Source organism: Martes martes (assembly GCF_963455335.1).
Source record: "Martes martes genome assembly, chromosome: 2".
NCBI lineage: Eukaryota > Metazoa > Chordata > Mammalia > Carnivora > Mustelidae > Martes > Martes martes.
Genome location: NC_137889.1, coordinates 64,432,024 through 64,447,627, shown reverse-complemented (window position 1 = coordinate 64,447,627; position 15,604 = coordinate 64,432,024). Strand labels below are relative to the sequence as shown.

General features: G+C 40.2%; 1 protein-coding gene across 1 annotated transcript in view; it reads right to left on the bottom strand.

Annotated features, from left to right (window-relative positions):
• The window catches only part of EDNRA (endothelin receptor type A), a 57,250-nt gene that overhangs the window by 2,604 nt on the left and 39,042 nt on the right, over positions 1–15,604 (bottom strand). Inside the window, exons 4-7 of the mRNA XM_080796700.1 lie at positions 10,366–10,564; positions 6,825–6,977; positions 2,260–2,393; positions 1,728–1,836 (exon numbers count right to left, since the gene is read on the bottom strand). Coding sequence (XP_080652826.1) covers positions 1,728–1,836; positions 2,260–2,393; positions 6,825–6,977; positions 10,366–10,564 — 595 coding nt within the window. The remainder of the gene's footprint in view (positions 1–1,727; positions 1,837–2,259; positions 2,394–6,824; positions 6,978–10,365; positions 10,565–15,604) is intronic.

Below are 15,604 nucleotides of genomic sequence, written 5' to 3'. Positions count from 1 at the left end.
AGGGAAGGCAGTGTTGGCCTGAGGGAACATGTCCTATGACTTGGGGTGGGCATGGGTAGAGAAGGGTCTGGAGGGGCTTGGCATTTCTGCAGTGTGCCTCACCTGTGTGGCTGTCTGCTTTGGAAACCTCATTTCTCCTCATAGCCTTAGGTGGTAGGTGCTACTTTCCCCATTTTATTAATGAGGACAAGGAGGTTTAGAGGGGAAACAGGCAGAACTGGAATTAGAACCCAGGACTCTCTGGATTAAGGTCCTTCTCCTGCATATGTTGCCTCTGTATGAAGATTAATACAAAGATTGGTTTAATTTCTGAGAGTTTGTACCTTGATTTTCCCTTCCCCTCTAATTAATATGTAAATTAATTAAAATCAGATTAATTCCAGATTATATGATGGATTAATTATGACCAGCATTTTAGTCAATCCTTCCTTGGGCAGAACCTTTCTTTCTTTCTTTTCTTAAGATTTTATTTCTTTACTTGAGACAGAGTATGAGCACAAGTGGGGAGAATGATCAGAGGGAGAGGGAGAAGTAGACTCCCCACGGAGCAGGGAGCCTAATGCGGGACTCAATCCCAGAACCCCGGGACCACGACCCAAGCCGAAGGCAGATGCTTAACAGACTAGCCACCAGGGCTCCCTGGGCAGAATCTTTCGTAGAGCACTTCATGACGTGTAAACATTGTCAGGTAGACTTCAAAAAGGTAGCAGCTAGAACTTCCATACCAAGTTTCATCTGTTTGTAAGATTCTTTGGTAAATATATGTCAATCTCCTTCCATTCTCCTGTCCATTCCATGAGGGCAGTCATGGTGTTTTTCCTCTCTTCTCTATCCCTAATAATAAAAAAACTCCTACTGAGAGCTTATTATTGTCCCAAGTGCTTAACAAATATTAACCCACTGAATCCCAGCTATGAGATAGATACAGTGATCATCTGGTTTTACAGATGATCGAACTGAGGAGGTAGGAGGGGTACCACCTGGACCTGAGTTAGACAGTTAGCAAGTACAGAGCTGTGATGTAAATCAAAATTGTTTGCTTCCAGATCCTGCACCCTCGACCTCTATACTACTCTTCCTAATATGTGCCATAAACCGCAGTGAAACATCCTGGCCAGAGAATCCAGTTAGGATTTATGCCATGCTAATCGTCCCAAGAACTGGAGAGATGATACCTCAGGAAGAAGGACATGGAGCTTCTGGAAGACATGGGTTGGCTTAGCTGCAAGGAAGTTTGAAGAACAGAAGGAAACTGATTTCCAATGAAATTATATTAGCTCAGATGGCCAGGGCAATAAGCATTTCCTTTCCTTGCATAGGCTATTATTAAATATCCTATTATTTAGCAAAAACTTTTTTAGACAGCAGACTTCACGTTTTGTTGAGGCTGTGGTTAACATCTAAGATAATGGGAGGCATGACTAGGTTGTATGTATTCTCTGGAGCCTGGAGCTCACAGTTGAGCATTTCTTTATAAAGCAGCATACTAAATTAACAAGTTATTAAGTTAGTTCTTTTTAGTCAAGCCCCTGAATATTTTGTTGTCTGAATTGGTATTTCCTTTCAGACAATTTTTCTGACAATATTGCTTTACGCTGGCAATCTGACCCTCTTTCTGGGTAACAAAATAGGATTTTCAGTTCTCTACTGGAAATTAGCCAAGCTCGTTGGTGACTTCATGTACCCCCTTGGTTGTCCTTAAAAAGATATATGCAAACCAGTCTCACCTGGAAACAATTCTTAAATTTCTTGCTCACAAAGTACAGAGCTATGGGGTTTATACATGAATTCATGGTTGCCAAGTTAATGCCGATGTAATCCATGAGCAGCAAGAAACTAGAATAGAAGAAAATAGTGGAATAATTAGAAGATAATGTTTTCAACCTGCTAACTAGCATTTATCCCTAGAATAAGCATTTTTCTTGCCCAGGAGCCATTTCTTATAGGTGGCAGTCAGAATTTTTTTAAGGCCTTGTTTAAGTGGCAGTTTCAGTTCTGCCGAACATTTACGGATATACCTGCCACTTGGTTAGCTCAAACCATGATGTACAGCCCCAGGAGGAGAGCCGCAAAATTACAGATACGGCTCACACAAACTCTGGGATCAGTCATGGGCTATGTCAGCGAAAGAAAAATAATCAACTTTGCAGTTTTAATTTTTAGGGCTAACGAGACTGTAGACTAGACAGTTTTGTAAAAATATCATAAGCATGACAATTGGAGAAACTCCAATTTCCTAACGAGTACACAGGACCGTACCTAAGTAATTCACATCGGTTCTTGTCCATCTCATCGTACACGGTTTTCTTCAAAATACGGCTCAAGTGAAGAGGGAACCAGCAGAGAGCAAAAATTACAACCAAGCAGAAAACTGTTTTTGCCACTTCTCGACGCTAAAGGAAAGTGAGGGGAAAAAAAGCACAATAAATTTAGTGTTTTTCTGCTAGAGGAGAGAGCTACACAAAGGAAGTAGTAGACAGCAGAGAAAGAATTACTTTAAAAAGAGCCAGAAGAGTGCACCTCACAGTGCCTCCATGTCCTCAATTTGGAGTCCAACTTTCTAATCAAGGAGTTGCTAATGATTCTTTTGGGCAGCTGCCAGGAAGGATGGTGGCCTCAAGCTGGTTATTAGGGTCAGGATAGAAGTTCGATGTCAGGGAAATGGAAATTGGCTGGAGCTGAGCCAACACGAGCTGAATGTGTGTGTGTGCACCCATGTGTGTGACTATATGGGGGGAATGGTTAACTAAAAGCCTCAATGATGGGTAACTAGCATTAATGACAGCATGGCAGTCAACGTGACTGAACCCAACATAATAAAGAATGAACAAATCTACGAAGATATTTGGAAAACAGAAGTAGGGAATAGAAGATAAAAAGCCAATAGCGATGTGTTTTCTCCATTTCTTGATGTTGAAGAAAGCTAACATTGGGAGTTTTTTGCTTTTAAAATTCTCTTATTAATGACATGTAGCTTCCAAAGACCTCTGTTTGCAAACAGAGGGATGAGGGAAAAGGATTATCAGCAATGTTGATTAGAGTGACTGGGACATGTTAACCCTGGACTGACCTCAGTTTGAAGGTTTACATACTTTAGAGTTTGTGTAGGACCAGAAAAATCATAGGTTAGGAATTATCTGCAACCAGACATTTGTGTGCATCATGCTTGAGTATTACAATGCATGCATTTGAAAGCCTAACTAGGAACATAAAATGCAACTTGTCTGTAACTGGGATCAGTTAATGTCAAAATAAAATTGATTGAAAACAGGATTTGGAAGGGTAATGTTGGTTCAACCCAAAGCATATAGCATTAAGTATGGGCAGCCTACAATAAACCCACATGATTAATAGAGCCGTTTAAAAAGATTTCAAGGCAGTCTTCACAAATTGTGGCTCTAGCCCGAAGGACTGGGGTTCTTTAATCTTTCAGAGTTATTGGGTGGACTGACTAGGGCTTCAGAGAACATCCGAGCTGAGCAACAATTGAGAAAATAAAGAGTTCCGATCTGTAGGAATAGGGGCTCATTTTAAAGGATCCTTTTGTGTACATGGAAAGTGTGACCAGAAAAAGAGAAAAGGAGGGTACTGGGGGAGAGGCTGTCTCCCTTGAGCAAATCCTCAAAGAGGATGATCCTTCAAAACCCATTATTAATTTGTTGCCATGGCAGTCTGGTATTTGTATTTGCTTAACCAGTATCTCTTCTCCTGTTTTCCTTACTATCAGTCAAATCCTTGATTTTGTTGCTGCAGCAGGGAAGTTCAGGCTAATCGACTTCAAGGCCACTTGACACAGTCTGACCGCTGAGATCAAGTAGAAATCGCTGTGTGAGTTTGCTGGAAAAGCTACTAAAAAGTGGAGGCCAGTCCTTAGATCCACAAACACTAATATGGTCTATATTCTTGCCCTTTTTGCTGCCTGGAAATCTGAGAGAAGGTAGAGCTGTAGTTCCTGTCTTCTAACGGAAAAGTCAGCAAAAGAGCAGAGCCCTGGCTTCCGAGTCCCTTGAGCACTGAACCCGTGACATCTGATTTTTTTGCTGTGGGAGAAAGAAGAAACCCTCACTTGTTTTACTCAATGTTATTTTGGGTTTTCTGCTACCAGCATCCAAACACAATCCCTAACTGATAAAAGTTGTTGTCAGAATAATGAAGAGAAATTTGAGAAAAGCACGCAGGAAGCAAAACCGGGAGCCATGCAGGATACTAGCCAAAGGGTGGCAGGGCCTTTCACTGTGAATTTAGTTCCCCACAGCCCCAACGGAAGATCTTCCAGCCCGGCCTGCTCTCCTGCTGTTAAAACCTGTTAACAACTTTTGGTGTGACACTAAGCAATGCCTCATAGGACCAAGACTTCAGTTTTAATCTGCATTTGGATTAGCCAATCTCATAATCAAGTGTATAAGGAGGTCTGTCCTGCCTATATCACAGGGTGCTTGGAGGAATCAAATAAACAAATGACATGCTCTTTGGAAACGTAAAGAATGCACTGAAAATGTGAAGCAGAATCCTATTATCCTCACAGGCAATCCCTTTCAGTTATTTTCAGAGCAGTTACCATTCATAACTTAAACAGGCTCAATTATGGTATTAATGAAAATTTCAGCACTGAAGAACATTGTCTTTTTGTTTTTTACAAATCTATTCTAATTAATTACCTCTACTGCAGGAGTGAGAGGCCAGCATTGCTTAATATAGTTCCTGTTTGGAGCCCTTGAAGCATTCATGCCTGAACAAAGTCATACTCGATCTACTTTTTCTGTTAAATTTTACTGAAAGATAATAGCTACCATTTGTATGCATGTCAGATTTTAAAAGTATATGTATGCACTTAATTCTTTTTTTTTTTTTTTAAGATTTTATTTATTTATTTGACAGACAGAAATCACAAGTAGGCAGAGAGGCAGGCAGAGAGAGAGGGGGAGGCAGGCTCCATGCTGAGCAGAGAGCCCAATGCGGGGCTTGATCCCAGGACCCTGAGATCATGACCTGAGCCGAAGGCAGAGGCTTTAACCCACTGAGCCACCCAGGAGCCCCTGTATACACTTAATTCTTTTGATTTCTGTAGTGATATCAATTCACATACTATATGCCCAGTTTACAGATAAAGAAGCTGAAGCTCAGAAAAATCAGTACAGTAGTGGAAAGGAGTCACTGATGAAGAATGGTGCTTGTATATGGTGATTGTATAGGACAGATTTATGGGCTCCATCAACAACTCATTAACTTCTGGTGCGGCTGGGTGTTATATACTTCTCTGCTCAGACTGAGAACTTATGGGCGGTCCTAGTTTTACCCTTTGAATTAATATATAACAAACATTTTCTGGGTACTTACTATGAGACATGGTATATGCGTTAGGTGATCCCTTTGATGTATTATTATATACATTTTATTTAATTTTTTAAGACTTGAATTAATATTTGTACAGAAAGATGCAGGTATTATTACATGCATCTTATGAAAAATTAGGGATTCAGAGAGATTAAGCAATTTGCCCAAAATCACAGAGCCCAGCAAGTCTAAGTGTAAAGCTTTGCCCTCTAAAGCCACCTCTGTATCTGTTCTGTTTGCTGCTTGGGGGAAGGGCGTGGGGGACCAACGACAGCCTCCTGGGGCTCTCCAAAATTTGACTTTTTCTGTACCCAATCCCATATCCTATCATGAGTCTTACCTTAGATATTTCTTTTTTTTTTTTTTTTAGTTAACATATAATGTATTATTTGCCCCAGGGGTACAGGTCTGTGAATCATCAGGTTTTACACACTTCACCGCACTCACCATAGCACATACCCTCCCCAATGTCCATAACCCAACCACCCTCTCCCAACCCCCCTCCTCCCTGCAACCCTCAGTTTGTTTCATGAGATTAAGAGTCTCTTATGGTTTGTCTCCCTCCCGATCCCATCTTGTTTCATTTTTTCCTTCCCTACCCCCCAAGCCCCTCACCCTGCCTCTCAAATTCCTCATATCAGGGAGATCATATGATAATTGTCTTTCTCTGATTGACTTATTTCGCTCAGCATAATACCCTCTAGTTCCATCCACGTTGTTGCAAATGGCATGATTTCATTTCTTTTGATGGCTGCATAGTATTCCATAGTATTTTGTGTGTGTGTGTGTGTGTATCTCACATCTTCTTTAGCCATTCATCTGTTGATGGACATCTAGGTTCTTTCCATAGTTTGGCTGTTGTGGACATTGAGATGTTTCTCTAATGAGGTTCATCTCTTTTTCCCCACTCCCCAAATGCGTGGTGCCATGCCATGTTCCCACTGGACTCTTGTCCTTGCACTTGAAATATGCCCTCTGTCATCTCCTTCCCCATCAAATGCCTTTATCCTTGACAAACAATTCAATCTCCCTCATTCATGACAAGTGTCTCAGTGACTCTGTTTTACATCCTCCTTAGCTTCCCACAACACAGTCCACTTCTACCATACCTTGTGATTCTGTTTTCCAAATGTTTCATATTTGTATTTTATTTCTGCACCAAGACTTCACCTGCTTCTTTGTGTCCTGGCACAGTTCCAACAAGCCCAGTTCAGTTCACAGACACACAAACACACGTGTTGAATATACTCTTGGCAAACTAAATCATAGTTCCTCTCTATCTGGCCCTGCCCCCACGGCCACCTCTTTTATCGGTAGGCTCTCCACATTCACAAAAGAAATTCCTAATATTATAACTATAAAGAAAACAGTTATAAGACACTATTTTTATTTTTAGGAAATGAGGCTACGTCAGCTGAATACAATATCTATAGGCTTTCTGTTTGGACAAATCCGTCTTGGCCAAATTTTCGCGAGCTTATGAAGTTTACCTGTTTAAGGTGCTCACTGAGGGCAATTCTCAAGCTGCCGTTCCTTCTGTTTAACATCTCACAGGTCATAAGGGTGTAGAAGATAGCAGTGCACACCAAGGGCATGCAGAAATAGAACCCGAAGAGCCACCAATCCTTTACATCTTGGTAAAACTGTAAGGTGAAGAAAAGGGAGAGAAACAGAGGGATATTATAATCTAAACTTACTGGGCAGTACCTCAGATGGCTTCAAAATCTTCACGCCTGCAGGAATGTTTCTATGCACACACCCTCTGGTTGTGGCAAAGGGCTTGGGGGGTGACGCTCAAAACTCAATTCAATTGGAAACTCCAAAAATCATCCTGGATTTATAAAAGCCCATGAAGGAATGGCACTTCGAAATAAATGATCGTGACAAAGATACTTATTATGAACTGAAGTTGGTTTTAATTACACAATGGGAGAGCCCTAATCAAGAAAAAGAATTCCCTTCCAAAGCTCATATAGTATGATTTTGAGATATACAGAATATGTATTTATCTTTACTTACTGATGAGCCTCAACATTTTGCTAGTGCCTGGTTTCCTTTTGACTCTTGTGGTTAAAGTGTACTTAATGTGAGTCTTGTTCGGTAACAGCGAAGGTTATGAATGGCTTATCTGTGCAGCTCTGGTTACTGGGAGTTAACCCTTTGCCTGGTATGCTTGCTATGTGACCTTGCAGCCCGCGGGTTTGAGCCCTCAAAAACCATGCCCTTTCTCACTCTTTAATACTTATCACCTGGAAACTATTGAGGCCGAGTATCTTATCTGAAGCCATAGTTAGCATTATCTCCTCGTGTGCAGGCTTTGTAAATAGGATTATTCAGTTTTATGTGTTTTTAAAGGAGAAAATTTAGTACCCTATAAAAATGGAAATTAGAAAATTATATCTACATTCTTCCTTCCACTAAATTAATCGCTAACTTAGAAATGCTTTTCCCTGTGTTCTTTCTCCAGATTGTTTATTTACGAAGGATAATGCGGCCTCCTGTATCATCTCAGTTCCCACAGTAAAAAATAATCATGCTGCTCTGTGAAAAACTGGACAGTTGCTGAATATAGAAAGAGGCCCAGTAGGCTACACTTGTAACATGTCTATTAAAATAATCTATAAATGGCTCCTGAGGAAAAAAAGTTCTGGGCAGAGGTTCTTAACTGTTCTTATGCCATCAATTCCTTTGAACGTCTCGTGAAGACTGTAATCCTTTCTGAGAATAACACTTCTATATGCATAAAAGTAAGATTACAGTGGTAACCACTTACATTGAAACACAGCTATTGAAAGAGTAAAAAGAAAATTCTGATACAGAAATAGAGGTGTTTATTAACAAGTTAAGGGAGAAATCTAATGGTGGTTCTAATAACTATCAGAAGTTGAAAAGTGATGAGCATTAATGATATTTCAAGATTATCCAACCGTTATTGTGACAAGAAAATGTCTATTATTCCTATTAGTAGAAATATGGTTCTGTTAAATATGCTTGTGGTTCATTGCCTACATTCATAATAGAAGAAAATGATAAATTCCAGTTAGAAGTTAGTGAAAATAAATATGTAATTTCTTTTCCATTTAAGTTCACAGACCCCTGAATTCTGTCCTAAAGTTACTATAAACTACCAAAGTAGTTGGTTTATTCAGATGTATTCATACAAGTATCACCCTCTCCACATCATACTGTAGAAGATTTCAGTACTGAAGTCAAAAAACCAAAAAAATAAAAAATAAATAAAAAAAAATTAGAACTCTTTACCACCACCACCCTCCCCCTCCAAGATGCATTGCTGACTGGGTATGAATGCCACAGAAGCAGCTGCAGAGGGTTTGGAAGCTGACCCCTGAAGGGTCTGGGTGGAGCCCCTGCCCCCTCCAAAGCACAGGCCTGTAGAGAAAGGGGTCACACATTTCTTTTGAACTAATGTCATCAGCCAGGGTATGAAAGGACCTCCCTCCACTCTGGGTTAGAGCAAAGTTGAGGAGGAAAGAATGGAACACAATCTGGGGAATAAAATGAGAAAAAAGGAACAAGAGGAGAAAAAGAATCTGGAAACTTCAGACTTGGAACGGAATGTAAAAAATGATCAGTTTAAACTCCTACCTTTTACTGAAACCCTAAGGTAGCCAACCTTTGCTTGCCCACTCATAAGAGAGACTTGTCTTTGTGAAACAGCCCTTTTCATTTTGCCTGGTTCACATGATTAGTAAGCCCCTTCTTATATCAAGACTCTTCTCTCGAACACTTAACTCTGGAATATCTAGATGGCTTATTCCCACTGCCCAAATTCTGATAACCTCCTGCCGTCTTCTTTGTTCTTTCACTTTGGAGACTGACTTAATAAAAAGGTCAGTAGATAAACAGAATACCTTCATTTTACCATTGCCAGTTTGGCAGTTTTCAAGAGCACTTTTAAATTTAAAATAAGAATTTCCAAAGAGGAAAACTGGTCAACTGTAAAACCACTAATTTTGTGAATTTTCCAAGTTAGGAAAACATACCTGGAGATGTCTGTAAATGATTAAATGTGGAATCTGAGCTGCATGAAACCTACATCAAAGCACTAAATTATGCCGGTTTAAGAGAAGTAGTTATCCTTTTGGTTTTTCTCCTCCGTCCACATTTGACTAGTTTGGTAAAGGAAATATGCATTTTAAACATGTTTTCCAATACACTCAATTACATAATTAAAGTCTGCAGAAAAACATTAATATGGTCAGGTGTATTAAATGAAGATGGAATTCACTTAACTAAAACACTTTTAAAAAGTTCTGCAAATTTAGGGGCGCCTGGGTGGCTCAGTGGGTTAAGCCACTGCCTTCAGCTCAGATCATGATCTCAGGGTCCTGGGATCGAGCCCCGCATCGGGCTCTCTGCTCAGCAAGGAGCCTGCTTCCTCCCTTCTCTCTCTGCCTGCCTCTATGCCTACTTGTGATCTGTCTGTCAAATAAATAAATAAAATCTTTAAAAAAAAAAAAAAAAAAAAAAAAAAAAAGTTCTGCAAATTTATATTATTTGTATAATACATGCAGAATTTGTAAGACCATAAGTACCTGTAAGTATGGCTTCCTACTAAATTCCTAATAAATCTATCTTTTAAAAAAATGTGAGCATTGTGCATTTGCCCAAGTAATATAAAATGCCTATCAGCATGCCTGTCAGATGGAAATTGTTGTGCTGTTGCTTATTATAAAAACAAATAGCACATCGATCTTTTTTTCTCAGTTTCTTTCAGTACATGTGTTACCGAAGTGAGCACTGAGTACGTTTGTTTTAGACTCTGAGTTGTTTGGTGCAGAACAGTCCTGTCTACGATTGTGCTATAAGAGTGAAAACAAAATAGTTCTATTCAAGAAGCTAAACCCTGCCATAACGTGTACTTTTCATGCAGCTGAAGAATATGTGACCAAACTAAAAGAGTAAACCACACTGGGCACTGTAGAAATATCAACAAGTTTTGGCGATGATAAAGTATAAATGAAGACCTCCTCCACCTCCCCCAGTTAATTCCCTTTATACTCTCCATACCTCCATGAATTTTGACGTGGCATTGAGCATACAGGTTTTGTGCTGTTCACCCTTGTATTCAAAGGGCACCATGACAAAGCCGATAGCTTCAGGGATGGCCAGGATAAAAGAAAGGATCCAGATGGAGACTATCTCAATGGCAGTGATCAAGGGAATCCCAATTCCCTGAACGCGACTCCAGGAGGCAACTGCTCTGTACCTGAAAAAAAGGGGGGGAAGGGGGTGGTGGTGGAAAGCAGTCGTTACAAAATTTATAATTTATTTAAATTAAAGAAATTAGAAATGCCGGAAAGATCTTTCCCTTGGCCAATGACGAATCGTTGGCTTTTTATCACTTTCTCTGAGTCCTGATGTGAAAAATAAGTGGGATCCTTAAGAGTTTCATCCCTTTGGGAATCAGTTGCTTCAGCAGGCCTAAGTCTGAAATCTTAATTTGGGGTTCAGCAAAATCTTGTGACAGTTTATAATGTGGCAGCATCAGATAGATTTGCCTGTTTTTTTTTTTACACTGGAGGAAAAACTGTATGATGGAAGGAGTAGTGAAAGCTGCTGGTACTCATTAAGGTCGTATCTTATTCCTCTTTATATATTAAAAAAAAAACTTGAGGGAGGTGGGCGGGGATGGTCTAGCTGGGTGATGGGCATTAAGAAGGGCACTTGTTGGGGCCCCTGGGTGGCTCAGTGGGTTAAGCCTCTGCCTTCAGCTCGGGTCATGATCTCAGGGTCCTGGGATCGAGCCCTGCATTGGATTCTCTGCTCAGCAGGGAGCCTGCTTCCCCCCCACTCTGCCTGCCTCTCTGGCCTATGTGTAATCTCGGTCTGTTAAGTAAATAAACAAAATCTTTAAAAAAAAAAGGGGGGGTGCCTGGGTGGCTCAGTGGGTTAAAGTCTCTGACTTTGGCTCAGGTCATGATCCCAGGGACCTGGGATCGAGCCCCGCATCGGGCTCTCTGCTTAGTGGGGAACCTGCTTCCCTCTCTCTCTCTCTGCCTGCCTCTCTGCCTACTTGTGATCTCTCTCTGCTGAATAAATAAATCAAATCTTTAAAAAAAAAAAAAAAGGGCACTTGTTGTGATGAGCACAGAGTGTTATATGTAAGTGATAGACCACTGAATTCTACTCCAGAATCAACTTTGCACTGTATGTTAACTAACAAGAATTTAAATTTTAAAAAAAGAAACTCAAAACATTATCTATGAGGTAGATCTAGATACCCTTAAGTGAATAGTAGCCACAGAAAGCCCATCATCTTCGCCTTTCTTCTATTCTCACTGTACAACTGGTACAGTGGCCTTGTACCATGTGACAGTTTTAGTAAGTAAATATTTCGGTAAATATCAAAGAATGACTGTATCTCTCCCATTATGGTCCTGTGTAGAACAGATAAAATGGAGTTAAATTTACCTTGGTTTCTAATCTTTAGGGAAGATTCCTAATGGAAAACAATGGTTCACCTCCTACACTGTTGGTGGGAATGCAAGCTGGTGCAACCACTCTGGAAAACAGCATGGAGGTTCCTCAAAAAGTTGAAAATAGAGCTACCTTATGACCCAGCAATTGTACTACTGGGTATTTACCCCAAAGATACAAACGTAGTGATCTGAAGGGGCACTTGCACCCGAATGTTTATAGCAGCAATGTCCACAACAGCCAAACTATGGAAAGAACCTAGATGTCCATCAACAGATGAATGGACAAAGAAGATGTCGTATATATGTACAATGGAATACTATGCAGCCATCAAAAGAAATGAAATGTTGCCATTTGCAACGACGTGGATAGAACTGGAGGGTATTATGCTGAGCGAAATAAGTCAATCAGGGAAAGACAATTATCATATGATCTCCCTGATATGAGGAAGTTGAGAGGCAACGTGGGGGGCTTGGGGGGTAGGAAAGGAAAAAAATGAAACAAGATGGGATCGGGAGGGAGACAAACCATAAGAGACTCTTAATCTCACAAAACAAACTGAGGGTTGCCGGGGGGAGGGGGAAGGGAGAGGGTGGTTGGGTTATGGACATTAGGGAGGGTATGTGCTATGATGAATGCTGTGAAGTGTAAACCTGGTGATTCACAGACCTGTACCCCTGGGGCTAATAATACATTATATGTTAATAAAAAAAATTTTTTTTAAAAAGAAAACAATGGTTCATACCAAAATACAGAACATAAATGTAACAGAACAATGATGTAAATCAAAAAACAAAATGACATTAAGAAATTGTTTACCTCATTTTTTACTTCAATATTTTTGTGATAATAATCACATTTCAATGTTAAGTCTAGAGAGGGTTTGGTTTTGAAATTCTGCTTTGACCTGAAGTGATGGTCTGGTGCTAATGACTTTTAGACCTACTATTAAGATGGGACCTGTGACGTGGTATGACATATTTGGCTTCATTCTTGAAATGTTTTGGGTTTTTTTTTTTTGCTGTTGTAATAGGAAGGAAACATTTTCTTTTTATTTTATTTTTTTTTAAAGATTTTATTTATTTATTTGACACACAGAGAGATAGATCACAAGTAGGCAGAGAGGCAGGCAGAGAGAGAGAAGAGGAAGCAGGCTCCCCGCCGAGCAGAGAGCCTGATGCGGGGCTCGATCCCAGGACCCTGAGACCATGACCTGAGCCGAAGGCAGAGGCTTAACCCACTGAGCCACCCAGGCGCCCCAACATTCTCTTTTTATAGCTTTCATTAGATAATGCCAAAAGAAGACTGTAAAACAGACCAAGGCATTGAGGACAGGTGCACATGGGTTTGTAAGACACATGACTTAACATCAAAGATTTGTGAAGCCAAGGCAAGCTACCCGTATCCCTTATATTTAGTGTTCCATCTCAGTACATCCATGAAAACACAAGTCATAAAAATGATGCTACCTAGTTTTTCACTATAGCTTAGAATCCATAGTTTGGGTTTGCAGAACGATGCCACATGGCATAGATACAGCATGATTTATTGAGAAATTGTTTTGCAAAAGATTTTTAGGGTAAATAAGACTGGTGTACAATACGAATCTTAAGAAAAAGTCTAGATTAGTTCAGAAGAGAATAAAATACAGCTATGGAAACAGACCAAGAAAATCCTTTCACGATATAGCCAAGGTTGCATTTTTAAATTTATGGTTATTTCCAGTGGGATAAAGACTGCTATTTATTTTGCTTTTCATTTCTGTTTACTTTTCTTTGTTGCCTTATTAGACTAGCAGCCTGATGTCCAGTAAAAGCTAAAAGGAATGGAGACAGGATATCTATATCCTGAGGCTGTGAGTTATATCTATTTCTTTTCCCTCTTCCCTTAGATCAACTATCAGGAAAGGTGATTTAAATAAAATACTTTATCTCCTAAGGGAGTGAGAAAGCCAGATTTCTTAGGCAGAATTGGAGATAGAATATGGTTTGAGTAAGAAAATATGGTCAACATGTTCTTATGATGAATACATTCACACAGCAGCTTCATTTTATAATGTGCTGCATTCCCAGAATATTACACATTTATAATCTAATGTAAATTCAACATTTTTAAAGAAATAGAAGTAATGTTTAGTGTGTGGTGTAGCAAACCCACATGGCTGAGAATTAGATTATTATTCTTTTGTAATCACATTGATTTTGATAACATTTCCATGAGATGAGAAAACAACCCTAAGTGCAATTAGAAACAATCGTTTGTGGTGATGGGCGTAGGAATAGGTGCGGAAAGTAAGAAATACTGGATGTTCCAAAAATGATGTCTATTTGGAATATAATGATACAACATACATATATGCAAACCTGTTCTCCTTACTAGGTGCGATTATAAAGCATCCTTCAGGGGAGTTGATGTGTACATATGACATCCTCACTTGCCACAGAAAATCTGCAAGTGTAGATTGAACCACTAACAACTGATATTCCAGAAATGATGTCTCCTTTTTGAGATGCTTTCTTCACTTGGCTTCTACTACATTCTTCTGGGTTTTCTCCAGCTGATAAGACTGGCCACTCCCCATCTCATCTCCTTGGCTGGAAACTGCTCAATTCTCAAACTTTTAGTAGCATTGGATTCCACCTTAGTCCTTGGACCTCTTTCCGCCTCTGGTAACACACTTTCTTTTAGTGATTTATACAGTCTCATGGTTTTAGTATCAATTTTCTATATACTGATCATTAATTCCCAAATTTACAACTCTAACCTAGAACCTGGCCTCTAGCTCCAAACTTGTCTATCCAACTGCTTAATTGAGATGTCCACTTGATATCCAGTAGGCATCGGAACTCACCCAAGCCAGACTCCTGGTCCTCTTCCATGACCCCCCACCCTAACCTCTCTCCAGTCTTTACCACCTCAGGCGCAGAATCTGAAGTTAGCTTTCACTCCTCTTTTCTCTTTGTTACCACACATCCAGTTCTTTAGCAAACCCTGCAACCTCCTCCTTCACAATGCATCCAAATGTAACCTCCTCCCACCAGCTCTCCTGTAGCTTCCGCACCGAGCTCCCTGCATCGACTTGCCTACTGTACTCTACCCAGAGTGAGCCTGTTAGCTCGGAAGTCCATCATGTCATCCCTCTGTTCAAATCCCCCACTGGTTTCCCATCCCAGGAGAATGCCTACTGGTGTCCTCAGAGCTGCTTCATCATCTCCTTCTCTGCTCACTTATATCTTCTTACAGGGCCCTTTCCTGAACATGCTATTTGAAATTGCCGGAATCCCTCCAGACTTACACTGACCTGCTCACCCCAATTTATTTTTCTCCATAGCACTTACTACCATGTGACCAATCAAAGATTGTATTTATTTTCTTTATTGCTTATGTCCACCCTTTTCTTAAAATATAAGCTCCATGAGGGCAGACATTTTATATGTTGGTCCTAATGCCTAGAACAATAGATGCCAAATCCATATCTGTTAAGTGTCTTTGTTTCCTGGCCATGCATTTCTCTTTATTGGCTTCAGCCAATACATACTACATTCTGAGCATTTTCTTATTTTTCAAGCCATCCCTGAGTAGGCAACAGATAAAAAGCTAATACTTTGAGAATCTTAGAATCAAATAATTAAAAAAAAAAAAACACAACCCATGAGGGACACTTGGGTTGCTCTTTTTCCCCTTCATGTTCTACTAGTTGGGAACTGAGGGCTGGAGTATTACTATATCCTCTGCCTGGTCTCCTGTGAATGTGGAGAGCCTGGACCAGGGCTCTGGTGTGCCAACTCCCAGGGGGAGTCTTTTCCCACAACATCACCTTGTTACCCTG